Source organism: Coturnix japonica, chromosome 3, assembly GCF_001577835.2.
Source record: "Coturnix japonica isolate 7356 chromosome 3, Coturnix japonica 2.1, whole genome shotgun sequence".
Lineage (NCBI taxonomy): Eukaryota > Metazoa > Chordata > Aves > Galliformes > Phasianidae > Coturnix > Coturnix japonica.
This window is the reverse complement of record NC_029518.1, coordinates 80,276,996-80,303,316: the sequence shown is the minus strand read 5'-3', so window position 1 is coordinate 80,303,316 and position 26,321 is coordinate 80,276,996. Positions and strand designations below refer to the sequence as shown.

At 38.6% G+C, this 26,321-nt stretch overlaps 2 protein-coding genes across 6 annotated transcripts in view; both read left to right on the top strand.

Annotated features, from left to right (window-relative positions):
* Positions 1-9,367, top strand: part of MLIP (muscular LMNA interacting protein) — a 96,945-nt gene extending 87,578 nt beyond the window's left edge. Inside the window, exons 15-17 of the mRNA XM_015859233.1 lie at positions 1,662-1,718; positions 7,002-7,036; positions 9,022-9,367. Coding sequence (XP_015714719.1) covers positions 1,662-1,718; positions 7,002-7,028 — 84 coding nt within the window. The 3' untranslated portion in view covers positions 7,029-7,036; positions 9,022-9,367. The remainder of the gene's footprint in view (positions 1-1,661; positions 1,719-7,001; positions 7,037-9,021) is intronic.
* A 4,343-nt stretch (positions 9,368-13,710) lies between these two features.
* Positions 13,711-26,321, top strand: part of TINAG (tubulointerstitial nephritis antigen) — a 47,972-nt gene continuing 35,361 nt past the window's right edge. For 4 of the 5 annotated variants that reach the window (XM_015859252.2, XM_015859255.2, XM_015859254.2 and 1 more), the window contains exons 1-4: positions 15,474-17,627; positions 21,474-21,537; positions 22,462-22,551; positions 24,073-24,187. In XM_015859252.2, the coding sequence (XP_015714738.1) occupies positions 17,258-17,627; positions 21,474-21,537; positions 22,462-22,551; positions 24,073-24,187 (639 nt within the window). In that variant the 5' untranslated portion in view covers positions 15,474-17,257. Of the gene's footprint in view, positions 13,752-15,473; positions 17,628-21,473; positions 21,538-22,461; positions 22,552-24,072; positions 24,188-26,321 lie in introns of those variants that run through there. The other variant, XM_015859253.2, reaches the window with a different exon arrangement.

The window sequence follows — 26,321 nt, the reverse complement described above, 5'->3', positions numbered from 1 at the left end:
TGTATTCTCAGATCTCTGCATGACTTGGGAGATTTTCTTCCTTGCAGTAAGTGGACAACACTTATGTGGGCCTAGCTGCACATCAGAAAGTATGCAGAAAATAATCTCTTCTGTCTTCTTTTTATGATTAGCTCTTTTTACTTTTCCTGGAATACAGAGATGCCCTACTCCTGTGAGACAATATATAATTCATCACAGGGTTCATTTAATTGAAATAAGCTTATGAGGATATTGCAAGTGCAGCTAGAATATTGTACCTGTGTTATTGTCAAGGATTGCCTAGCCTCAGTAGCTGCAGCACACAGGGTTTGGAAATGGGAATTTTCTCTCCCGCGTAGGCTGATAAAGATCTCCTGTGTCTGTTATAAGAGCTGCACCACAGCAGCAGAGTGCCTCAGTGGCTGTGCTGGCTGAAGTCAGGAATCTGTGGCATGGGAGGGATATTGCTACCAAGAAAATCAAGTCTCTTTACCCCTTCATTAACCCTCTGTTGTCTCACATTGTTCCCTTGCCTATAAGTTAAATCACTTATTTACTTGTTTTTCTATTTGGGGTAAAAAAAAAAAGAAAAATTCAAATGTTTCAAAGCTGGTGCTGTTTTTGTAAGAATTGGCTCATGTTTCACTGAAAAGGAAGCAGGGAAAATTTACAAAAGGGGAGAGCAATAAATAGCAAATCTGTAATATAATTATAACCAGAGTGAATTTCATTTCAGCATCTCACTTTCCTAATAGAGACAATTTGGCAGATTAGCTTCTTAAAAAGCTCTGTTTCAAAATTAATTTTCCTAGGGCAGGACCAGTATTTCTTTTAAGGAACACATCATATGATAAGTTACTATTAGCTCTAAATGCCAAAACAAAGTAATGCTTTTGACAGATAGAAAATTGTAAGGTTCTTTCTATATTATATTTCTACAATTCTAAAACGCCGTAACCCCAATATTTTCAATGTCTTTTGCTCTAAAGAAGATGTTCAGATTGCTGCGTATGAAAACCTCATGATCTTGTGACCTTAACATTGCATATAGAAGCTCTGTCTTACCTATATACCTATGTTTTCTTTAAATTTTATTGGAAGTTGTGTGGTTCATCATTAGAGTCACATCCATCAAGCTTTATTACACTCAAAGCACTGGGAAATGACAAATTCTGTTCTGTACATACACACTAATTACTGATATGCAGCATTTTACTTTTTTATTTAAATGTTTGCATGATTTATGTTTATGAAATTTAAGATCAAGTAGAGGTCTTTTAGGGCTAATTTAAGAAGACAGATATTCAAACTAATGGAAATATGATTGCAGTTCTAAGCATCTTTATGTGTGTTATCTCATACTGAATGTATATAAGGCAGATTCTCTTGCTGAGCTTTTGTCTTGAGATACTTTTTCAAAGCAAAAAGTGATTTATCCCTCCCTTACAATTATGGGAAGATGGTACAACAGAGAACAAGGCATACATTGAAAGAAATTTTCATAGAGACAAGGAGTAGTAAGCATACAGATCCTGTTGAATATTGCTTCATTGCTATTTGAATGACTGGGGATACTAGCTTTCATTATAAGACCTTTGTGATAGATAGCTTAAACTGATAACTGTTGCTTTTTTTCCTTTTTTTAACCTCATGATCTCTTCAACCTGTGTCATCTTGCTCAGCAGCCCAGTCATCCTATAGTGCCTATTCCAGAAAATGAAACACTCAGCTCTAAGGAGGTAATCAGTTGACATTTAATATGATTATGCATTTGCATGCTGTTTTTATCTGTTATTTATGTAGCACGTGTATTAGATTAACGATAATGTACTGAGCTCTTGATCAGCTTTTGTCCAATGTATGGGCTACATAAGCATTAATTATTCTTGGTGATTAATGAAGAAAAAAGACAAGAGTTGTTTTGGAGACTGTATTGTTTGTGTGAATTTGGGGTAACACTAGCAGTTACACTTCAGGTTTCTGGTATGTGCTACTGGGATGCTACTGAGTGGGATTTGTTAAATTACTCAGAAAGACCATTTTCCAGTTTGCAGTCACAGGTATGGCTGCTGTTTTAAGTAGCAGGTGCAACAACTTCCAGAAAGCACTCGGGGTAATAAATTGTTGAGAACTTTGTAAAGGACCATCAAGAAAACATCAGACAACATGCAGAGAGATGGTTTGCCCAGTATCAGCATTCAGTGCCAGTTTTACTGGCCTCTGAAGAAAGACACAAATCTTGAAATCTAAACTCAGTGGTGGATTCCTTACTTTTTCACATCTCTAAGCTCAATGTACATTTCATATGTAATTTGATTAACTATTGTATTCTTTACTGCAGGCTTTGAACTGTAACAGAACATCGATAATTAAAAGACATTTTCAACATTATTTTAGAAATGTACATAATATGCATAATGTACTACCAATAGTAACAGTGTAAATTCAGCTGTGACACAGGAATTTTTGCTACTGAGACCTCTTTTTGTTACTGGGAACAGTCTCGTAATTATTCCATAAGTTTTTAGATGGTTTTAACAAAATAAAAAGAAATGATAATTTTATTTTTGCAACACAGTATTTTTCTGTTCTTATTTTGAAGAAAGATTCTAGTCATGCTAAAAGCAACATTAAAGAAAAAAAGAAATGGGCATTTGCCAGTAATTGCTACAAAATACGTGACTTTCTTATGTATGTGGGGGGAGTTTTGAGGGCATGTTGGAGGCAGAACAGGGTCAGGCACATGTTGACTGACTTCTTAGTTTGTTGACAGAGCCTGTCAATACATCTTTACAGTTCATCTTGGGTTCTATTGTAAAAGGATTAAGAAATAAAAAAAAAAGAAAGGTAAGCATCTCACTTGGTGGATCATCAGGCTGCTGTTCAGCACCAGGAGAATGAGAATGATGGATGCAGCACAGCCTCTTACCTTCCAGTGAGGTCCTGACCTCTTCCGGCCACTCCCTCATTCTCTGGAGGGCAGTTACATGGTTTATCCTGTAGATCTTTCCCAAGTAAGGCCCAGGCTGCCTTCACAAAACAAGTTTAGACAATTAACAGCTTGATCAGCTTCTCACATGATAGGAGCTTTTTCAATTTTGGTTTTCATTTTATTTTTTTTTAACCTCTGAAGTTTTTATAGGAACTTCTCCTGATACAAGCAATGGTTTGTGCTAAATTCATGCTTTATGGGTTTATGTAACACACAAGGCTCCACCTAACTTAATTTATTCTTTGTTATCAGTGAAGTTGTGTTTGGATGTAGAACTGGTTCTGTCAAGTGATAAGGCCAACATTATTCTTACTGCTGTAATAAAATCTGTATTTCTCCATCTCTGCCCTCACCAACCCTTTTTCTTTATCTAAAATTACTTGTAAGCTCATACTTAGCTTCTTCCTCCACAGTGTTACTCCCTCAGAGCTCAAAAAAGTGGTGTGAGAGTATGATTTATGTATTTCCAGAAAAAGAATGGATGGTCACTTGCACAGTGAAACGTAAACATTTCCTTGACCTTTAGGAAGGATGAGAGGAAGGGAACTTTGCTACTTTCCACTTAATAATTCAGGTGGTTTTCCACAAAGTGAAGTATTCACCACATGAATAATGAAAGAAAGAAAGAAAGAAAGAAAGAAAGAAAGAAAGAAAGAAAGAAAGAAAGAAAGAAAGAAAGAAAGAAAGAAAGAAGGAAAGAAAGAANGAAAGAAAGAAAGAAAGAAAGAAAGAAAGAAAGAAAGAAAGAAAGAAAGAAAGAAAGAAAGAAAGAAAGAAGGAAAGAAAGAAGGAAAGAAAGGAAGAAAAAAAGAAAAAAAAAAGGAAGAAAAAAATGTTATCTTTGCATGCTATTCTTCATGTAGCAGTAGCATGAGCTTCATTATATAAAAGCACAAAACAAATCAGGTCTGACACTTTCCTGTGAAAGCAGGAAAGCAAATAAGTGAACATTTCCTCCCTGTAATGCTTTTTAGTTGGAGGACATCTGAAGGATAAGCCTGCAAAAACTAACCAAGGATAGTAATTTCCCATACTTACAATCTTAATTAACCTAGTGCTTGCCCACATCATGGTGTGTGACTGGTGTAATTATTACTTTCAGAATTATACTGAGTCAGAATATTTAGAGAGAACATAGGGCATATGTCCCTGTAGAGTCATGAAAAGCCATTGCAAGTGCTAAATGTATATACTCATTACCTTTATTCATATAGGACTTGAAAAGTCCCAAGTCTATTATACAGTTACTTTAGGTTCATGTAATCTTTTGCTTCAGTTGTGGCTTTATCTTATCTATTTGTTATTGCTAAGAAATCTGCAATAACTATTAAATACCTGGCATTTTTCCATGTAAGGTCACTATTCATAAAAATGCACCGTGAGAAAATGTTGATTCCATTGACTTCAGTGGAGACAGAATTTCACTTCAGTAAAGGAATCTGTCCTGCTTCACTTAAAAAAATAATAATAATTGCAAATTTTCTTTAAATTATAAATTCTGTGAAAATGTCAGTAAGGCCCTGAAGTTCTGTTATACATTGCTCTTTATTTATTTAAGGAGTTTACCTGATCAGAGGTCAACATTTCTATTAATCGTTAACAGATTTGACATATAAGAAAGTAAATGTACTCATTGCATTGTACTGGAGAGTTTGTGTAGGTGGCTTTATGTTAGACCAAGATCCAATCCAAGTGACAGTTTCAGAAGTAATGTTCTTCCAGCTAAAAATAATGGCATCTGGATTTCTAAAGAAAGTTCCAGAGTTCACAAAAAAACATTTTCATGATATCATGATGGCTTTGCTTCATCTTATCTCCATATGGCCAACAGTAATGCTGGTCTGAAGTAGGGCATCTCTGAGCCATCATCCATGACACAGCAAAACTGGGATGGATGAGCATGCAGAGTGGAGGCAAACTTGAGGGTTGTCAGACAGGGAGGTGCAGAGGATTGGTACAGACTGCTCTCTCCTTGAGATTATCCAGACAGCCTGGTGCTTCTTGTGCTTATGTATTCTGTAATGATCCATCTCTCAGGTACCTTTCAGTACCTTTCTAGCTGGTAGTAAAGAAGATCCTTGTCAGAGCAAGAACAGGGATAGGGTATATACACAAAATGAGAGTGAACTCTATCTGCAGCAGTTATAATATCAGCTCCCTTACTCAAGCTCCTTCTTCTTCCTTTTGGTGCCAAAAAGATCACAGATGGATTGAGAATTGCATTTGAAACACTGCAGTTGTTCAGACCTGATAAAATACCAAAGGAACTAGAGAGTATTAGGTTATTCATAAACACTGCATAGTCTGAGGCTATACAAGGAGACTAAGGCAGCATAAGACAGTAAATAATAGAGGAAAAGGCAACAGTAATACACATCAACAAAAGGTCTGGGATGTTTCAAATTTGATGTCACTTTCCTCCAAAATGAGAACTGCTTTAATATGACCTGCAGTCTTCAAAAGCATTTTGAAACAAAATGAACAGAAGCTCTCTGAATCAGTAGTCTCAGTGTCCTTAGTTTATTTTCATCAAGGCAAGGACTGCAGCACTGGGTTCTCTCCATATCATCATAACAGTTCATTTAACTGAAAATTTAATGATGTTGCAGATGAACATTGCAAGTAAGAATATCTACTGCTTTGACTAAGGGAGTAAGAATTTCCAGTGTTAGCTGGGAAAAGTTCTTCAACTTCACAAATGGATGGGCTGCTAATTGGGAACAGTAAGCTATGTGCACCTGGTCTTACAAATAGAACGGTCCAAATGGCATATGTTAATAAAGTCAGAAAAAAGCATAGATAGTTTGTATTGGTTTATAATTTCTAATGATTTAAATTTTACAACATTTAATATGTTACAGTTACAACAGGAGATACATATTTACAGCAGTATTTGGGTAATACTTTTTGGCAGCTTCAATGATATCTTCTTGTTTTAAATAATAAGTTTCAGTTGTAGCATATTGACATGAAAGAGCATTAGATCACCATGCATTAACAAGGAAAAGCATTTTCTGAATTTATTGAATATTATTTCTATTGGGCTCTGTATAAAAATAATTATACTACATGTATTACATGCTAAATTTATATTAAAAAGACTAACAAGAAGCCAGCACCCCACAGAGAAGAGTAATTCTCATCCTGTGAAGGAATGGTATGTGGCACATTACTGTAATTAATACAACCCTATCTGAGGTTAACTTTTACCACCACACAGATGTAAGAATTCCTGTTCAGTTTGGAGTCAGTCAGACTTTGGGTCCCCCTCTGACTGCCCAGCCAGTCAGTCACTGACCTACAGTTGTATGGGATTGATCGCTTAATCATCCCAGATCCAGGTTTTGCATTTGTCTTTATTGAAATAGTTCCTGCTGACCCAGTCCTCTCGCCTGGCAAAGGGCTCCAAAGTGGGGGCTTTATCCTCATCATACCAGTCTGTTTCTGTTCTCCAACTTACCACAGACATGGGCTCATCCTCTATCCAACTCCCTGGTGTCAGATGGCCGCTTCTGGGATGCCAGATGGAACACTGACTTTGAACAGCTGGCTACTACCATTTTAAATCAGTGTTGGTCTGAGACAAATAAGTGTGGAACTCTGCAGTCTTCCATCCTCCTTATTTTGGGTTCATGGTTACTGCAGAAGTCTGGAAAGCTTTCCTAAGGTAGAGGGAAACCATATCCGTGCCACATGACTACAAGATTGGCCACATGCTGCAGCCTCCTGGGATGTGATCCAAGAAAGTTCTGGGAGCCCAGCATGACTTCGAAACATCTTCTACTGTGCATTTAGCCACACTAATGCTTTGTCTTATAAAATTTGCTCTTCAAACATGTCAGTACATGAAAAACATCCTGAGCTCTATAAACATAGTTATAAATTAACAGTACAGGAAACCAATCTTTTTACAAAGACCAAGTGCTTCACGAAATTGTCCACCAGCATAATATTTGCACTACTCTGCCTGTTCCACATACTGCACATTTTATTAATTTTTAAAATTTATTTATTTATTTATTTTTTGCAGGTCACCAATGAAAGAGGTTCTGTTTAGCTGTAATGGTGAGTATTACTGTTTTGCTGGCTTGATTATAGCGACACTTAGAATATATAACTAAAGTTTTAGTGTCATTGTAACAAACTGGTGTATATTTGTTTGCTTTGAAAAGATGGTAGGATGCATTGGCAATATGATTTATTGTTTGGATAATAATCTGTGTTTGGTGAGTGACTTTCTATTAATTACAGATATAGAATAATTTCACTTCTTAGCATAAAGTCAAAATTGAATTCATTTTATGTAGGATGTAATCAAGCAGGTGGAAAGAATTGAGGTATGGTTTGGAAATAGAATGTGTAGTAAAAATGAAATTAATATTATTGTATATTTGAGTGCATAACCACACGATGTCATTAAAATGAATGTTTTCTTATAGTTAAACAATGCTGTGTTGCAAATAATGTGCTGTACTTGAGTGTAGACACAATTTAGCACCTAACAAGGGAGGACAGCAAATAAGCTGCATAGAAAAGGCTGAACTGTTCAAGACCTGTTTGGTTACAGTCTTCACAAGAAAAGATTAACTGTGACTAAATGTTTAATTCTGTTAATTCTGAGGATTTAGGAGTAGGAATATGGAGAGAATAGAAAGAGAACACCTTAAGGAATACATAGGTGAACTGGTTGTATTTAGTTTCATCCCAATGAAACACCCCTACGTGCTTAACCAAAACTCTTTCTCAAACTAGCAATTAGCATGATTAGGAAATTCACAAAAAACTGCAAAAAGGCAAACATAATGTCACATCTAACAAAGGATGAAAGGAAGATCTAAATAATGTCAGAAATGTCAGTCTTAATATTGTTCCCAAGATACTGGAACAAAGCATTAAGCAATCCATTTGTAGGCATCCAGAGATAGTAAGCACATAAGGGAACTTGCACAGGGACAGGTCAGAAACAAATCCTATCAACTTGATCTCATTTCCTTCTTTGACAGCAAAACAGATACAAGAGATATGATTGATATAGTTCTTTGGCACAGACCCACATGGCATTCATAAGCAAGCAGAACAGATATGGGCTAAATTAAATACACACAAGGTAGATGTGCAACTGATAGGGAAGCTGAGCTTTGAGAACAATCATTTGTTGCTAAAATGGGAAAAGACTTCACAGAGTCTTCCACAGTGCTTTTTTCTGGCTCTATACAACATTAACTACTTGCTCGGCTGAATGGACAGTAAATTAATCAGATTTACAGATAATCCCCACTTGGGACTGAAGACAATGACAAGGGACAGTGAAAAGCACAGATAGAAGTGGGATGACAACAATAGCACAGGAAAGACTCTGAAGATTACAGGGGACCAGAAACTGAATCTGAGTTGGTGAAGCAATGCTGCTACAAAAAAAAAAAAAAAAAAGCCATTCAAAGGAAATGCTGAAGGGAGTGCTTACAGCATAATGGAAGTAAATCCTCATTTCTTTTCAGTGTTAGTGAAGAACAAGATGTGGTGTTATGTTCCATTTTGCGCACTATTAGAAAGAGAGACTGGTGGTGTGGAAAACAAATGGCAGACTTAGAGAAGATTTAAAGCTTTTGGTTCCTTCACATAGAAAAAAACAAGAAAGAGAGCAGAGCCACAACTGGTTCTATCTCTTCATAACGCATTGCTGTAAAGTAGTGTTAGTCACTTCTCCAACTTCTCTGTGAGTGGGAGGAAAAGAAATGGGCCTAAATTTCAGGATGAGGGAAGTAATTCAGAATCAGGACAGCTGCAGCTACATGGGAATGTAGTGCTCCAACAGACTTTCTGAGGCTACTGCAGAGGTGGGAAGGATCTCACAAAGTAGGACTGGTACTAGCTGCACCTTGTCCCACAGTTTAAAATAAGAGAAGTAGCTGAATTTTTCTTCACGCTTTCTTTTTCTGTGAAAATCTGAGTGACATTTATTAGCCAGCTTATCTGATTTACATGGTTTACTAATCTCCGTTTTACCATTTTTGGCTATTTTTGTTCATTTGGAAACTCTTCTTTTACAGCCTCAAATTAGGATTGAGAGATAAAACCACAGAGGATTTTGGGCCTTTTTCTCTGCTGAGAAGGAATCCACACTACATGTGTTATCTAAAGCACCATTAAAAGAAAAATATATATAAAGCTTCCAGTATGCTAATTGCTAATATTCTTTTGAAAGATAATTCTATGTACTAGATGTACTGTGTACTACAGTTAACCCCTGAGATACGCATACAAATGTGCCATATTTATATGCCACTTCTTGAAGTGCTTTCCAGTTTAAAAGATGCCTAAAATAACACAGCATATTTTATTTAGAAATAATATGAATGTCGAAGTTCAATAAAGGTGTATTTTTGTTGCAAAGCATTTGTTGTGATTCTTATTTTCATTTCTGTAAATGTACCTCTGTGTACATAAAACAGCTGAGACTGGATGCCAGCACTGTTGGAAAGGATTGCTCCCACATTCTTCACCTTGGCCATGTTTTGCATGCTTACGTTCTGTGAAATACTCAGAGAATTATTCATGCTTGTGTCAGCAACTACAGTGATCAGTAGTAAGTGCAGTGGTTCTTCCCTGCCATAAGATGTTTACAGCCCTCTTGGCCTGGAAGTGCCAGCTGGTGAGAGCAGAGAGAGGTACAAACTTAGCTCTCCTAGCAAACATTGACAAACCACCACTTTCCTCTATGCTCTATAGTGTCCTCTTTTTAACCCTGTGTTGTTTTAACAGACTGAGTCTTGTCTGAGCCTGAATGTTAAATAATTTTCTTTCAAAACACATTGTGAAAGTCTAAGAATGCTGTTTGTCTGTGCCTATGTGAGTCACTGGCTTCTCCCTGATCCCTCGATCCTTTGAACTTATACATCAGCCTGCAGGTACACCCATACCAGGGACTTCTGCATTACAGCCTGCTGTGTGGGTGCACTTCATCTCCTCTCATCTCCTCACACACTGCTACGTGTTGAGGTTAGGATTAATAATTGTAATGAGCTGCTCTGCTGCTTCCATTAAAATTAAAATGATGAACTAATTTATAAAATCATCAATTAAAACGTTAAAATTAAAGTCAGTTTGAATGGAATAGCCTTAAGGGTACTCAGTCTCTTGTACTACGGGACCTACATTTAAGTTGCTTAACTGTGGAACTGTGGAAATGGAAATAAAAATGGAAAAATGGAATAATCAAATCATAGAATAGTTTGGTACATTTTAGCCTTAAATTAGTTCAGGTAGCAGACCAAAGCCCAGGGTAGAAGGAACAGAAGAAAGAGAAAGAACTACCAGAACTGTAGGAAAGGCAAAAGAAGAACCCCTACCTTTACCTCTGTTTTGGTGAGTTTCTTCATCTGTACATATTTTACAAACACATCCTTGTCTGTTCAAATGGCTTCTGTCTGTGAATGAAAATGGCGAGTGCGCAGCAATTACAGCCTGGGGATTCTGTTCCTCAGAGACTAATGGGAAAAGAACTCAGAGAAAAATCCTAGAAGGGGAGATTATAAAGAGAAAAAGTTGTCATGAAAAAAATTGATTGCTTTTTCAACAGCACTATAAAATTAATGTATGCTGCTTATTCAGTAGTGTAATAAATTTAGCTCAGATTTGGATGCCTTTACTCTGCCTTTATTCATTCTTTTCCTGGTAAACTAAAAATTCCCATCAGGATAGCAGTGACTGCATACCTTAGTGAAAGCCTGTATTTTCATTTTCTTTCTCTTATCTTCTTCCACAGGCCAACATGCACAGTATTCATCACATCCTGTGCTTGCTTCTGGTATCTATTGTTGCCATGTGCTACAGTCCAAGCTGGCAAACAAATGAACAAAGAACATTAAGGTTATTTCAAATGATCAGAATTGAAATTTGGCAATCACAAGGTGTATATCTGGGCAGTGATATATACAGGCTATGAATAGAAGGTTCATAGTTCACTATGTGAGAAAATATGACTTGCTGCATCAGACTATGGGCAGCCCTTGGCTGCAGGCTTCAGCTGTCTGGGATCCTAATCCTGGCTTGTTCTGGTACACCTCTGTGGTCTTGACTCAGTTTTAATGAGAAAAATGCTTAAAGATCAGAAAGTTCACCAGGTGAAGCTATGCAAAATGAGAAAAGTAAAGTCACAGAAACTGAAGTGTAGTTGAAATGGTAATAGAAGCAGCTCAAGGATTAAGAAGTAAAAAGTCCATGCCTTGAGGGATAAAAAAAAAACACCCTTAAAAGCAAAGAATCAGAAAGTGGTAACTCAGCAACACAGAGGATCAGCCTGTTCTGAGGACCAGGATGCACAATTCCCACTTGACTGGTGCTTGTCTGCCCAGCATGTTCACCAGGCATCTTATCAGGGTTGGTGAGCATATTAATAGTAGCTCATTAGTTGTAGTTCTCATTAGTCAGGGCATAACTGCTCCATATGAAACTTATTCTACACCATTCTTGCAGTCTTTTTGTACATCCTAATAGCTGTCTGATCAAAAACGATCTGGTATCTGTGCAAGACTGCTCTCACTGATTCAAGGAGTGCCATCTAGCAATACACAGGGCATTCCTAGGCAACGTCTTGCACCTGAGTCAAGGCAACATCCATTACCAATACAAGCTGATGGATGAAAGCATTAAGCACAGCCCTCCCGAAAAAGACCTAGGGATACAGGTGGATGGTAAGCTGAACATGAGCCAGCAATGTGCTCTTGCAGCTCAGAAGGCCAACCATATCTGTGGCTACATCAAAAGCAGCATGGCCAGCAATTCAAGGGAAGTGATCCTACTCCTCTACTCTGCACTGGTGAGGCCTCACGTGGAGTACTGCATCCAGATGTGGAGTCCTCAGTACAGGAGAGATATGAACCTGTTGGAGAACATCCATAGGAGGACCACAAAAATGATCAGAGAGATGAAATACCTCTCCTATGCAGACAGGCTGAGAGAGCTGGGGCTGTCCAGCCTGGAGAAGGGAAGGCTGTGTGGTGACCTTTCAGTATCTAATGGGGATCTACAGTAAAGAAGGGAACAGACTCTTGCACAGTGTCTGTGGTAATGGAACAAGGGGAAATGGTTTCAAGCATAAGGAGGGTAGATTTAGGTTAGATATAAGTTAGAAGTCTTTTATAGTGAGGGTAGGGAAACTGGAATAAGTTGTCCAGAGGTGTGGTTGATGCCCCACCCCTGGAGACCTTCAAGGCAAGGCTGGATCAGGCCCTGGGCAGTCTGATCTAGCTGTGGATGTCCCTGTTCATTGCAGGAGACTTGGAATAGATATGTTTAAAGGTTCATTCCAACTCTCCGAATTCTATGACTATATGATTCTACTTCTGCACCAGTCATTCACAAAGCAGTGGCATGGAGTACCTTACACATAAAGAGAAGAGACTGCTTTGGGCTGGCTCCTCTGGAAGTGGACTGGTGATACCAAAATTTGTTCTCGCATGAATCACAAACACCTCTGAGTGTGCTTGGATGCAAGAAACATGGACGATCTGTTCAGGTTTCTGATATCAGTCTGGGAGAACCACCTTTACTTCTGCCCTTGTATGTGTAAACTGCTTCTCTGTAAGCATGGTCAGAAACTGGAATGGGCTGCCCAGGGAGCTGGTGCAGTCACTGTTCCTTGAGGTTTTCCATAAACATGTAGATGTGGGACATGGGGACATTGTTTAGTGGGCAAAATTGGTGGTAAGTGGGTGGTTGGACTAGATGATCTTGGAGGTCTTTTCCAACCTTAATGATTCTATGATTTTACAGCCACAGAATATTTAGGCTTAAGGTACCAGCACTACTGGTAGGATCAGAAATGGCCTCATATTTAAAATGAACACAAGTGGATATACATCTGCCATTCAGCAGCAGTACAACATCCTCTCAGAGCCCATACTCCCTGTGATATATGTTACTTTCCTCTTTTCTCTCACCTCTAAACATCTGGTGAGAACTTGGACTGACAAGCTCACTGCAGGCATCAACTCTGAACTATGTGCACACTCTAATCTACCCACAACCATCTCACTAACAGCATATCCAAGGTGGCATGTGACCCATCACAAGGTGGGATCAAGATTTTCATCCTCAGCTGTGTCTTCTGTGAGGCTAATTCACAAACATGAGCCACACTTGCCAAACCCTAGTGAAGCACTGTTGAGGAAGGCACTGACAGCTCTGTGGCTGCATACCATCCTTGTTCATGCACATTTTTTTTTTCATGTACATTTTTTTTTCCATTCTTCACATGTATTTACTTGACTGAACCCAGAGTGGGCTGACCATGGCCTTAGGGCTTTGTTGGAGTATGGCCAACAAGAAGAATGAGATGGCATCATTCACTGCTGGGAGGTTGGCCAGGGTGCACAGCTGAGGTGGGAAGCATGCATAATGAACTGCAGTGGTGGTGTAAGGGACAAGCCCAAACAGCGCCCCAAAAGACAGTTGCATCAAAGAAGGATCTCTTAATTGATGTCTCAGCTCCTCCTGGGAGAGTCCAGAACAATGCCTGAGAAATGGCCAGGTCACAGGAGGGGGCCTGGTATCACCTTTGGTTTGGCTTGTCTCAACCAGTCCTGGAAGTGGAGTCATTAACTATAATTAGGGGCTAGAGGGGAACATCCCTTCACTTTTTTCTTTGCTGCTATAAATAGGGGATAGGTGATAGGAGGGGATAGTCTGGCCCTTTTTCTTCTCTGTTGCTGCTTCCCTTCTTCATTCTATGCCATGTGGAGCATCCCCATCAGCAGGCTTGGTGCTGGATCCAGGACTGGTGATCTCTTTCCTTTTTCTCTCATTTCTCTTTTCCCTCTCCTCTCTTTCTCTTAATGTTTAGTAACGCAAGGCTTACTTGAACCTCCTGCAAAACTCCATAGCTTAGGCAGAAGTAATTGTGAGGAGGCTGATGCATATGGGATAACTGTTTTGTAGAAATCTGTTATAATTTTTGTTTCCCTCTTATGTACAGACCTTCAGTATTTTTCACCTTAATCTAACCAGGGTATTTGTGAACTTGGTCACTTCTCCCTCCTTTCCTGGGCATGACGTGACAGGTGTGATGAGAGAGAAGGCTATGAAGCTGTAGCAACCACTTAGCCCTTTCAAAAACTTATTTCACCTGTGGCTCTTGACTCTTCTTGAGCACTTGCATGTGTGTGAAGAACCAGTTTTCTTTAGCATAGGCAGCTGGGGTCAGTACCTCTTTCTCTGTCTCTGACTTTGACACGTTGGTCCCAGAGTTTGCGCATAGGAAAGTGCTCTGTGGGAGGACTCTATTGATGCAATTTGTCATCTTGTTGACCTCTGTTCTGAGTTGCATGTAACCTGGATTACCACGGTGAGAACTGAGACGGGCAGCCCTGAAAAGCTTTAATTAAAAGTGGCACTGCTTGATACTGTAATAACAACCCACAGCACTGAGGTGCCAGGCAGTAGCTAAATAGGGTGCCTAGTGAGAAAAACATTTTAATACAACTTTTCTCTGCTTTAACATATGTTAATCCTATTCATCCATCAGTACATGGGAGAAAGAATACTGTGGGATAATTCTTTTGGTGGCATGAGTTGGCTTAGAAAATTTTTCTTCATTGCAGCCATTAATACAAAATTAGTAAATATAATCTATAGCAGCTGGTATAAATCAATGCTGTATTTTGTGCAAGCTGTCACCAGCTAAGTTTCCATTGAGTTCAAAGAAAGCGATGGCCTCTATCTCTGCAGAGTTTGAACTCATGATAAGCAATTACATTATCTCTGTGATACAATGAGTTGGGTCTACTGACAAATGAGATAGCTGAGGGTTAGTGTCCTGGTTTCTTCCTAGACTGGCTGAGAGTCAGGCAGAGGAAAGGCAGCATAGTTCTTTCATGGGGTGTGCTCAGTGATCTGTGCTGTGATTGACCCTCAGTACCCAGTGCTTTCACCACTGCTCTGACAGTGATTAGGAATGGGATTTTAGGGTGTCCATTGGGTTCATTCAAACAGAAAAGAGTTAATTTTAAAAGAAAGGCTGTGGAAGAGATTCCTGGATGTTTTAAACTGTTTCATTTTGGTGCTTTGCCAAGTGTTCAGTGACATTAATAACTTCTGGATTCCTGACAAGTATGTGGTATGTTGTTTTTTTTTTAACTCAAGGCCAGACAGTGGGGAGTGCTGAGACAGATACGAGTCAGATATTTTTGTACCTAACTGTGAGGACAAGAATTATGGCTACGACCCTAATTGAAGAGCTTGGCAGGGATGGTGTGCTTGGAATAGGTTAATCTTCAATAGAAAATAAGGATTACATTTAACTGTTCCTAAATAGTTACAGATAAATCAACATGTGATCTCCTGCTATTTACAGAGAGCTACTTTTGCTTACAAAGGAAACTACCGAAATCAAAATATTTGCTGAGCAACAACAAAACAGATACTTTTTCAAAAGGCTTGAACGTACACGAAGGGGTGGGCGTATGGTACCTTTCTTTCTTTCCTCTGCTTAACCAGAGTAAGGACATACATTTGTAAAATGATTTCCAAAGATCTGTAATAGAAAAGATTTTCATTTTGCTAGTGGCAGTGCAAAGCAAAAGAATCATTTGCTTGGAACCACACAGATGGGAGGAGACATGTAGACATAAGGAAAAGGATTATAATTTCTAGTGATTCATCTGAGTTTCCATGAGCACATGGGGATGAACTTTCCTCATCTTGTACCTGATGCATTACAAGACTCAATGCCCAGATTTTTGCCTTCTAAGCAAAACTCAATCAAAAAACGCACAACAACTCTGAAGGTTATGATTTATGTGATGTACAACTACTGCATGCTGCTGACCTCATCTTTTCTATTGACTTCCATTCTGAAAATTGCCTGCAAAAATCAAACTAAAAATCAGGTGGTCTGATGTAATTTTCCCTCCACCACAGTTCTTTTTTATGTGACATGGACAGGGTGGGATGCATACCCAATCAAAACATTGCTGACAAGAAATCATATTAAAGAATTGAGTTTTGGATTACAAGTCCATACATAGAAACACACACACATATTCTCCCTGAAGGTCCGTGCCATTCCCAGCAATGCATCTGGACAGCTGTACTGCCAGCTGTGCTCTCAAGAGTCGCTGCCTTTTGATTCTGTGACCTTCTGCAGCACTGAATGGTCCAGTTGAAATCAGAGGGAAAGATTCCCTTCACTCCCTGCTATTTACTTCATCAAGGTCTTCTCAATCACTACCAAAGCGAGAAGGAAGAATGACTATTTTTTACATCTGCTTTTCTAGCTTGGAAGTCTTCAATTATCTTGTAACTGTTCATGTTTCAAACTGTTATTTTTCTGCAATTTAGCCTTACATGCTATCACCCCTACCAGCTTCAAAATACTTTGCTGTTCTTTCTTTTTTTTTCCCCCTGAATATTTTAAGGTTAGGCAATAGGACCGTGCAGATTTCTTCAGGACTGCGGTTCAAAAACCTGGAGTTCATGGATCAATGGTTGTTCCACACGTCTTTTCAGATCTGCTTAGCTTTTCTTTGTGGTTTTATTATTCCAGCAATTTCCTCTTTAAATCAAAATGAGCACTCATCAGTGGGCATTTATTACTATAGCTACTGACATTACCACATTTAACTTTACTAAAGAAATGTGAATATTGAAAGAATAGATTTGGATAATTGCTTATACTGAATATCACCTGACTTTTTAATTTTTCCTGTAGTTAAACTGTAAAATTAAGCTTGGAAATGAGATTGAAATGGGGCATGCAGGGTATGTTTACTGCAGTGACAGTCAGTGATCTATAGCCCTGCATATGGGATAGGAAAATGAAGGTGAGATGCAATGTAAGTTAGTCACAGTTTCCGATTGCATGGAAGGTAAGTGAAGCCCAAAGAAAGAGACCTTCCTTTGACACTGTGTGTTCATTCCTTGCATTGTTTTCATTTTAGATGTTTAAAATATGGAACTAAAATATTGGGCTGTATATATGCTGCATAATAAACCTTTACCAGAAAATTTATCACTTGCAAAAGAATGCATCCAACATTTAATAATTAAGGATACATAGCTATAGCTCTATTTCCAGTCGTGTCTTTTTTCTTTTAGCTTGGGTAAATAAAGCTGTTTATAACAGGTCTGAGTAATGATTAACACATATAGAGTCCTTTTAAAAAAACTGTAGACTGCAGCTTTCTGTTCAGATTTGTTTCTGACCAGTAACTGGAGCTATTATATCTACAGTAAATGGACTGTTACTGAAGCACAGAGAGCCTTAAAAAGGTGGCTAGAGGCTGAAGAATGTGGCTCAAAAGTCAGATCTTGCTCTTATATTGCATTGCAAGTGAAGTTTGGATGGCAAAGCGGCTTGAAGCTAGAAGGAATTTGACCAAGGAACTTTATTCTCTTGAAGACAGTGGTTCTGCAAAGTGGAACAGGCTGAAAAGGAGTCTGTATCAGGGCAAGTCCTGCAGGATACGAGGCTGCTGCACAGGAAGGAATGATGACTGCAGCTTTAACATTGCCTCCAGAGCAGCTATATGTTACTGTGACCAGTTCTGTGCCTCAGGTCCTCCTGGCCCCATAGACTGTTGTGCTGACTACTGGGATGCTTGTGAGAACGCTGTTGAGCCCACCAGGTCTGATGAGCCTTGGCCACCTCCAGCATCAGGTGGGTATGGAGAAAAGGCTCAGATGGCATTAGTGCATCATGACAAAAGAAAAAACACGCTTGGAAGTAAAAGTACCAATTAATCTTTAGAGTGCATGCATCCTAAACATTTGCATACAGATATAGTAGACAAAGGCATTGAATATGAAAGTGGAATAATAATAATGTTTGCTGTTATTTCTTTGTATCTGGGATGTATTTTTAGAGTATGCTGGATCCAAACTGATGGACAGAACCACTCCTCTTACAGCAGCTCAGTGCAGGAGTAGGTGAAGGGATGTGAATAGAAGGAGGATTTCTGACCAACATATTATTCTTTTTTAGTTTTTTTATTACCCAGGTTGTAGTGGAAGTTCGTCCAGGAATACTCTAATCTCAGTCTTTTGTTTTTAGAACTAAAAATTGCAGAATGGATCTGCAAACATCTGGTCCTCACTTGGTTCCTGCAGTGGGTGCTAGAAGTTACTTGGTGCTATAAGTTTAGAATTGTGAATTTTAAGCCTACACGGCTTCTTACTAGGATAAATCTGGCTGAAAATGTAGAGATTGTACTAAACTTGCAACAGCTTAAAACTGAAATGATAACTCCGTGACCTTTAAAAATTAACTCTTTCTTTGGGGCATCTCTGCTGTTTGCAGTCCTGTAGTCAAACCACAGGCTCTTTGGGAGGCTGTGCTCTTAAACCAGGCACACAGCCAATATCTGATAAATGACAGCATCAAAAATGCTAAAGGCTGCAAAACAAACAAGATTTTCCAAAGTGTTTCTAATCTTCTCAAAGAGTGTTGTCCAATTTGTGTAAATAAAGACATTTATCTCATATTTATTTAGGCTGCACTGCTGTGTATTGTTTCCAGCTGACCGGGAGTTGCTCTCATGAGCTCTGCTTAAACCCAAGCACTGTTTCTGCTCCAGAGCTGAGCCTTGGGGTCTAGTTTTGCAGTCTGCTTGTGGAAGGGAATCACTACAGAAGCTGTGGTAGTTTGCTATGTAGGTCCCAGGACAGGTGTACTTCTCATAGGTAAAAATGTAACAGGAGGTTTAGATAAGGGAATCGTTGAGGTGAAATATTTTTATTGCTTTTTCAATCCAACTTTTGCTTCTCTGTTCACTGTTACGTAACTCCTGTGTTGTACATGCCTGCCATAAATAACAGTGATATTTTATCTATTTGAGCACCTTTATTTGGTCTATAGGTGAGCTACTGTCATATTTAATTTACATCTCACCTCAAAACAAGCTGTTGTTTTTCTGGTCTTGCTTTGCTTCTTCGTTGACAGAAAATCTTCAGTTTTTTAAAGTCTGTTTATTGGATGCTTGTTATACAAACAACAAGGATAAAAGGAGTGCGCCAAAGCAGGCAAAATACAGTGGTATAACTCAGAAGGAATGTTCTAGAACTGAAGTGTCTGAGGAACAGGGAACAGAGAATGAAATTAGAAAGAAGAAATGGAGCAAAAAGAAGGGCTGAATGTCAGAAGATAAAGCAAACAATGAAGCATTTTTAGAAACACTGCAAGTGTATTGCCGAACTTTTACTGAGACTGTGCTGCTGCCTTTGGCTAAGAATTGTTAAGGCACTACCAGACTACATACACCTGGAAGATTTTGATCTTCTTATTGCCTGTGGTTTTGCTTTCAGTGCTTTCCAACACATGCTGCTTTAATCAAACCAATAAATTTTAGTGCTTTGCATGGGATAGAAGGAATATCAATAAAAGGGCACAATGCTGTATTTCTGTATCTCAGTTTATGCACTGCCATGGTGCACAGCACAGTAAACTATTGTGTGTGCCCTAAGCATTTGTGTGCAACAACCTGGGGGCCACTGCTTGTGTGAAACTGCTTTGACTTTGTCTTTATGAACCCAGCATTCAGTGTGCTGCAATGGCTTCCCTATATTGTTTCAGGAGATGGGCACACAGTCCTGTTTCATATGTCTTAGACACTGCGCAGAAATTCTGGATTTGTTGCTGTTGCTATTATTAGGAACTGTTAGAATTTTATTCATAGAATACACTTATTTATTTGATCTTTCTGTTTCACTGTTTCACTAAAAGCTTTATCTGAGCCCACACACTAGATCTCACAGTGGTGATGTTACAAAAGAGGCACACAGACTGTAAATTCACACTATGCAGTCAGACTCTGGCCTACATGTGTGTACATCTGGAGACGCTTCAGTTACAAAGCTAATTATAATGATGTTGGGGCAGATTAGGTGAGAATTACAGGAACCTGGGGAGATGAACCAAAAGGCAGGTCCTGATTTATCAAGATTATTTCCTTCCAAGCACAATCTACACACAGATCATCAGGCTGCACCTCAAATGAATGAATTTCCCACTTATTTCTCACTATATCTCCCAGAATATTAATATTCTGGTCTAATACCCTGATGGCTGGAGAATCTGCCTCTTTTCTTATGCAGCTGGTGTCTTTCCACTTTGATATCTCTACTCATCGACACTGATGCTTTAGACACATTTACAGGCAGTAAGCACTCCTGGCCTTTCAAGTCCTAATTTTTCTAGGCTAAGGAAACTGTTCTTAATCTTCAATTCCCCAGGCATTCATTAGTAGGAAGCTTCTTTTGCACTTGTGCAGGTTTGCATTTTTTCTTGGGTGTGGGTGGTGAGGGCTGCCAGAAGAGCTCCAGTGGGGCTTCCTCCAGTCTTTGAGAAAATACTTTAATACTTCCTTCCCTTGCTGCATATAGAATATCTTGCTCAGTGCTTCCTTCCACCTACTGTCTGTACATGGCACTGGGGTACTCTATAGCAGTCTGTGACACCTGAGTAATTTGCCCTGGGTATTCTCTGAGAAATGTCTCTGTTGCTAGCAGAAATTGAATTAGAGAAGGAACTTCAGGCCTCTGAGTGCTTGGGTGAGATATATCTCACCTATGTCTGTGCTAGTTCATGCAGTCTGCTGCATGATTAACAGGGCAACATAGGCATTTATAATTAATTCATCAGCTCTAGTCCACTTCTGCACTTTGGTCTAAAATTAATTATGGCTTAGAAGTGAATATTTCTCTCATGCCAATAAAGGATATCTTCATTTGTATTTTTTGGCTTACTAGTATCTGTAGAGAAAGCATGAGAAAAGGCTGGAAAAGAGAGCCCCAAATGGTAATTGTACTATACTTATTATAGGTTTCATCCAAAGCTCTCTACAGGCATTCTGGATCTTTCATTTAATTTTCACACTGAGGTGAAATGAGTAATATATTTAGGTGGAATATCTTATAAAACATGGCAGGTCTATTCTCAGTGAAAGAGAGAAATAATATATTTGTTTCAGAAATTCATCACTCAGTTGGGGTATTGTACTTTATTTTGGAAAAAAAAGGAAACACAGTTGCCTTGAAACGTAACTGATATATCTATTTTTCAAAGACAAATTAAACTCTGTCAAGGGAAAAATAGATTACGATAATTTTTAAGCAGGTATGTTTAAAAAAATCAGTAACTGGAAAAACTGAAATCTATTTTAATAATGTATTAGAAGAAGTTATTTATTAGAAATGTATTGTTTTTAATTATTACTAGAAAAGAAGTTGATTTGAGGAATTGTTTTTTAGATTTATAGAATAATTTTTAAGCATCTCTTTTGGATCTATTGATGATTTTGTTTACTGTGAATAATAGCTTACATAGGAAAAAAATCATCCCACTATTGACATTACTCAGAAGAAACTGGAAACTGTTGCTTCTGTCTTTTGCTTAAGTAATGTATACATACTGCATGAAACCAATTAATTCAACAGTAGCAAGACTTTTGAGTTTACTGGCTTCAAGAACAATTTTTTTTTTCACATGTCTTGTATGTTATGTTGGCAGGTTGTTATAAAGATGGCCGATATTATGGAGGAGGAGCAATAATTAAAGACAACTGCAATTCCTGGTAATGTTTCAGAGAACACAAAATTGAAATTAATTTAGTGTATGTAATTAAACAGGAATTAAGTTGGTGAGCATCCCTAAATTCGTATTAAACTTAATCAAATCACAATGGTTGGAAGAGTAGTACAGTATTAAGAAGTTACGGAATTACTCCACAGCCAACATAAAAGAATGATGAGGAAGAATGGACTTTCTGATCAAGATGTGAAAACCTGGCTATTAATGTCTCCTCATCAGTGGCCTAAGTTCTGTTCCTGTTCAGTATAGTGGCTCTGAGTCAAAATGGTTTCATTGTAGGTCTGTAAACTTACCTGAATACAGAAAAAACCAGTATCATTAAAATGTGGGGAGATATTTTTATAACTTCTTCCTCTGTTAATCTGGCAAAAGTGATGATCTCTAACTTTATTTTACAACTGTTTGAACATCCTGTCCTGGGACACCGGCACGAAGCAGCAGGGATGCTCTGTTGCCATCCCTGACATTTGGTAGGTGGTCCCCTGCACCTCCAAAGTCAGGGCAATCCAATGCACTCCACTGACATCCAAATAGGGGCTAGTGCCTCCTCTGCCCTGAACTTGTCTCAAGATACTTGGAGAAAGGTGTCTACAGCCATGGAGCTCCTTTCTGGTTCTCCAAAGTGAAACTTCCGCAAAAGACCACATTTTCAGTACATCATTCTTTTCCCCCTGGCTGAGCCTTACTGAAATGGAAGCAAATTCTGTCAACATTGAGATTCTCCATAATCTGTAACCTTCCCACCTCATTCCAATTAGGATTCATTAGGTAGTGAAGCGGCACTACATATGATTTTGTTTTCATAATTACTGTGACATTTGTAGTTCAGGCATTTCCCCTTCCCCATTCTTCATACTGATGTAAAAGTACAGTTTATTTCTGCTCAATTATATTCTTGCCCTTTCAGCAAATGCGTCCAAAGTAAATGGAAGTGTTCAAATGAAGTATGCCTTGTCCGCCCAGACTTGATTCATCACATCAATTCTGGAGATTATGGGTAAGAATACTTCTATTTTAAGTAAGAGTATTATAGTGTTGTAATAGTAAAGCTTTTTAGTAGTAAAAATGTGAAAGTGTTGTGATCCACTCAAAAGTTCATAGCATGTAAGTGAAAATTACATGTTACATGGTTCTCTCTGCCACTTCCTTCCCCAGTTACATCCTATCTATGCAATAGTAAATGTACATCTGTAAAACTTCTTGAACTCTAGCAAAATATAGATTTTAAAATAGAAAGACACTGAAAATCTCACCCTGGTAAGAATCAATATTGGAAATACCTATCTATCTAAAATATTCTCCAAATTACTGTAATTCTTGTGCTCACAAAATGCTCTTTAGATAATCTTCCTTACTCCTCACTTTAACAGTTAGGAGAAATATTCATATTGTTATTTATTTTTACCTACTTCCAGTAAGGTCATTCTGCATTCCAAAACTTTAGGTAGTGTTGGATGAAGGGAGAATGGGCCAAAAGGATCAAGATATCAGAACTTTGTGAGACTCAATGGTTTTCCTGCTACCAGTTCTTATCCTTTGCAATGCAGAGCAGTGCTTTGGGAGATTGCTTGCCTAGCAGTTGAAGTGCTAAATTTGCTAATTTATAATCGTCTATGGAAGTGCTCAGGTTTCAAACTGTGACTCTGTGCTGAAACATACTGTACTTCATGGGAGAGATTTAAACTAAGGGAGGTAGGACAGTGAGTTGTGTTGGGCACCAGCAGCCACAGGGTAGTTAAGGTCACCTGAGAGACCAGCTTCTACAGGTGCTTAAATTCTCCACTGACTACAGGCGGGCTAAGTAATGAGGCTTCTTGTTTAGGTAGTATGAATCCTACCTCTGTCTTCCACATACACAGAAAAGCAAGAAATTAATAGGTAAAAAGTGCACCTTCCCCTTGATTCAGGCGTTCTCCAGTAATGTATACAATTTTAGTTTGCTCCAAAGGTGTATAAATGTGAGTTCTTTTTTGTTGTGTTTATGTTTTGAAGGAATTAATGCTGGGTTCTGAGTTTAGCCCAACTTTCTCAGATAGAGTAAGAAAGGAGTACTTAAAGACAGCCCTTTCTCTGAGTACTGGTGCAAAACAGGCAGAACAGCTGGGCTTTCTGCTGCTTCAACATTGTCTCGTAAATACTGCTGGTGCTTCAACATTTGAAGGCAATGTAATCCACTGTGTGAAGCTGTTGCTGCGTTGTTTGAAGTATTACGTGAGCACAACTTCAAGACAACTTTAATTGCTTTGATCAAGCACCTTATTATCTAGTATTTCTCTGAAGCATTACACACTCATCTGCTGAAGACTGATACAATACTGACCTCAGTTTTCATATTGCATTCTTCCAGCCTACATCTACCCACAGAGGAATAGCCTCATTCGTATCTTATAGAATGTCTTGAAACATAATTTAAAACATTTATTTCTAGATGTTATTTTTAGTGGTGCTCTTATAGAGGAGAAGCAAGAGCAGTATCTCTAACCTTGCTTTGTTTGCTTGTTTTCTGCTGGTGAGGAAGATGGAAAGCTGACAACTATACTCAGTTCTGGGGCATGACACTGGAAGAAGGTTTCAGAAAGCGCTTGGGCACATTACCTCCATCTCATTCCTTGCTGAACATGAAAGCAATTCCAGTAAGTATTGTCTGCAATTGATTTCTTTTTTAATAGATCAATTTTTCTTTTTTAAAAAATGTGGACAATTATAAGATTATGTTCAGTTATTAAGGACTAAGTGCCTCCATGTTCTGTGTGAAACTCCTAGAATAGTCTTCTTGTCCATAGAAAGTGTGGCCATATCCATTGATGTCAAACAAGGAGTAAAAGCAAGTGCTATACATTGGGAAGCTGTGCACCAATATGGTGGTTGAGTCACCATCCCTGGATGTGTTTAAGAGCTGTTTGGATGCGTGCTCAGAGATATGGTTTGATAGAGGGTTGTTAGTGTCAGGGTACTATGGTTAGGTTGTGGTTGGACTTGATGATCTTTGAGGTCTTTTCCAACCTGGGTATTCTATGATTCTGTGATTCACTTATCAGTGTTAGAATCACAGAATATTTTGGGTTAGAAGGGACTTTAAAGATCATCCAGTTCCAACCTCCACCTGCCATGGGCTGGGGAACTTTTCACTAGACCAGGCTGCTCAAAGCTACATCCAGCTTAGCCTTGAATACCTCTAGGGATGGGGAATCCAGAGCTTCTCTGGACAATCCACTCCAATGCCTCGTCAGTCTCTGTGTAATACTGAATCTGAATTTCCCTTATTTTAGTTTGAAGTTGTTACTCCTTGCAGGAGTAAGTTGATATATCAATGATTTGCAAAATGCAGTAACTGTAACACCTTTTAGTATTTGGTTTTTACATAGTTCAGGCAAATGATGCTATTGGAATATGTTTGAAGTCAATTGCTGATGATTATTCTATATGTATAAAGTAGAATGGTTTCCAGATGGGAGGCATTGCAGGGTGAGCTAACAGTGCTGAGCTAACAGTTGACAAGGAATATGGGAGAGAGGGAGAGGATCATGTGCCTCTGCAATAATTTTCATGATCTTAACACTTTTGCTTGAAGAAGAAGATTGGCTTGCTCAAAATTATACCAAAGAGGGTTGTCAGAGCCAGACGTTGACAGAAAATGGGCTTTGGCAATCTGCCTCGTGCTCTGCTAGACTACGCTTCTCAGCCAAAGAAGGATTGATTTCATTTGAAAATGTTCTGTCAAAAAGAAAAAAAAGAAAGAAAGAAAATGACATAAGAGATTGCAGTTCAGTATTTACTGTGTGGGGGAATTGGTGCAAACTGCTGTTGCCCAACAATGAGATTCAAGAGAATTTGAGTTAATTTTTCTGTTATTGTTTGCTTTTAATCCTGAGAAATAGTGTAAGGCTTGTATGGCAGGAACAAAAAGTAGGCATATTGCACCTAGCTCAGAGATTGATATTTACATTCATTTTTGCCTATTCCCACATTAGACAAATAACATCAAGGGAAACAATAAAAGGAAGGGTAAAGTAAAATATTTACTGTACTTTCTCTCTTCTACTTAGTTTGAATTAGCTGGTTCATTATATCCAGCCCATTGATTCTTTGCTATTAAGTTTCCTGTTAGCTTCTTTGACTGCTGCAATACTTACAGCCTTTTTTTTTCACTGACATATTTCTCAGGCACATGTTCTCTACTGCTGTCTTCTTATAAAATCTGTAAGCTGTCACTCAACTATCCTTGGCTCTTCACAGAATTACAGAATCACAGAATTACCCGGGTTGGAAGGGACCTCAAGGATCATGTAGTTCCAACCCCCCTGCCTAGCAGGGCCTCTTCCTTCTGGAGCTTGAATCCTCTGAAACTGAACTCCATGCATTTATCCATTTAACCCTCAAGAAATCCTGGAAGTTGCTAGAAGCACATGCTTTGCACAGGAGCCTGAGAAATCTTTCTTACTGATAAAAATACAAAGCAATAACCTCTTCCTGACTTTTCCAGTTTCTTCAGAGCTCTGAACATACAGAAAATCAGTCTAGATTGTACTTGTATCTTTCTTATTCATACCCTTGGTTTTCTGTCTTGGATTATTGTGATATAACATGTTTTTCTCTGAAACTTCCCGTGAAGCTTCAAAACTCCCTAATGGTGTCCTATTCTGTAGTTTTCTAGAGGAACATCACCTCTTTAGTGTCTTTGTTCTGTCTCAGGAAATTTTCTGTCTGACACATTTTAATACTTCCTATAAGTAAGAATACCTCCCATATGTGAGAAAACATACTTCT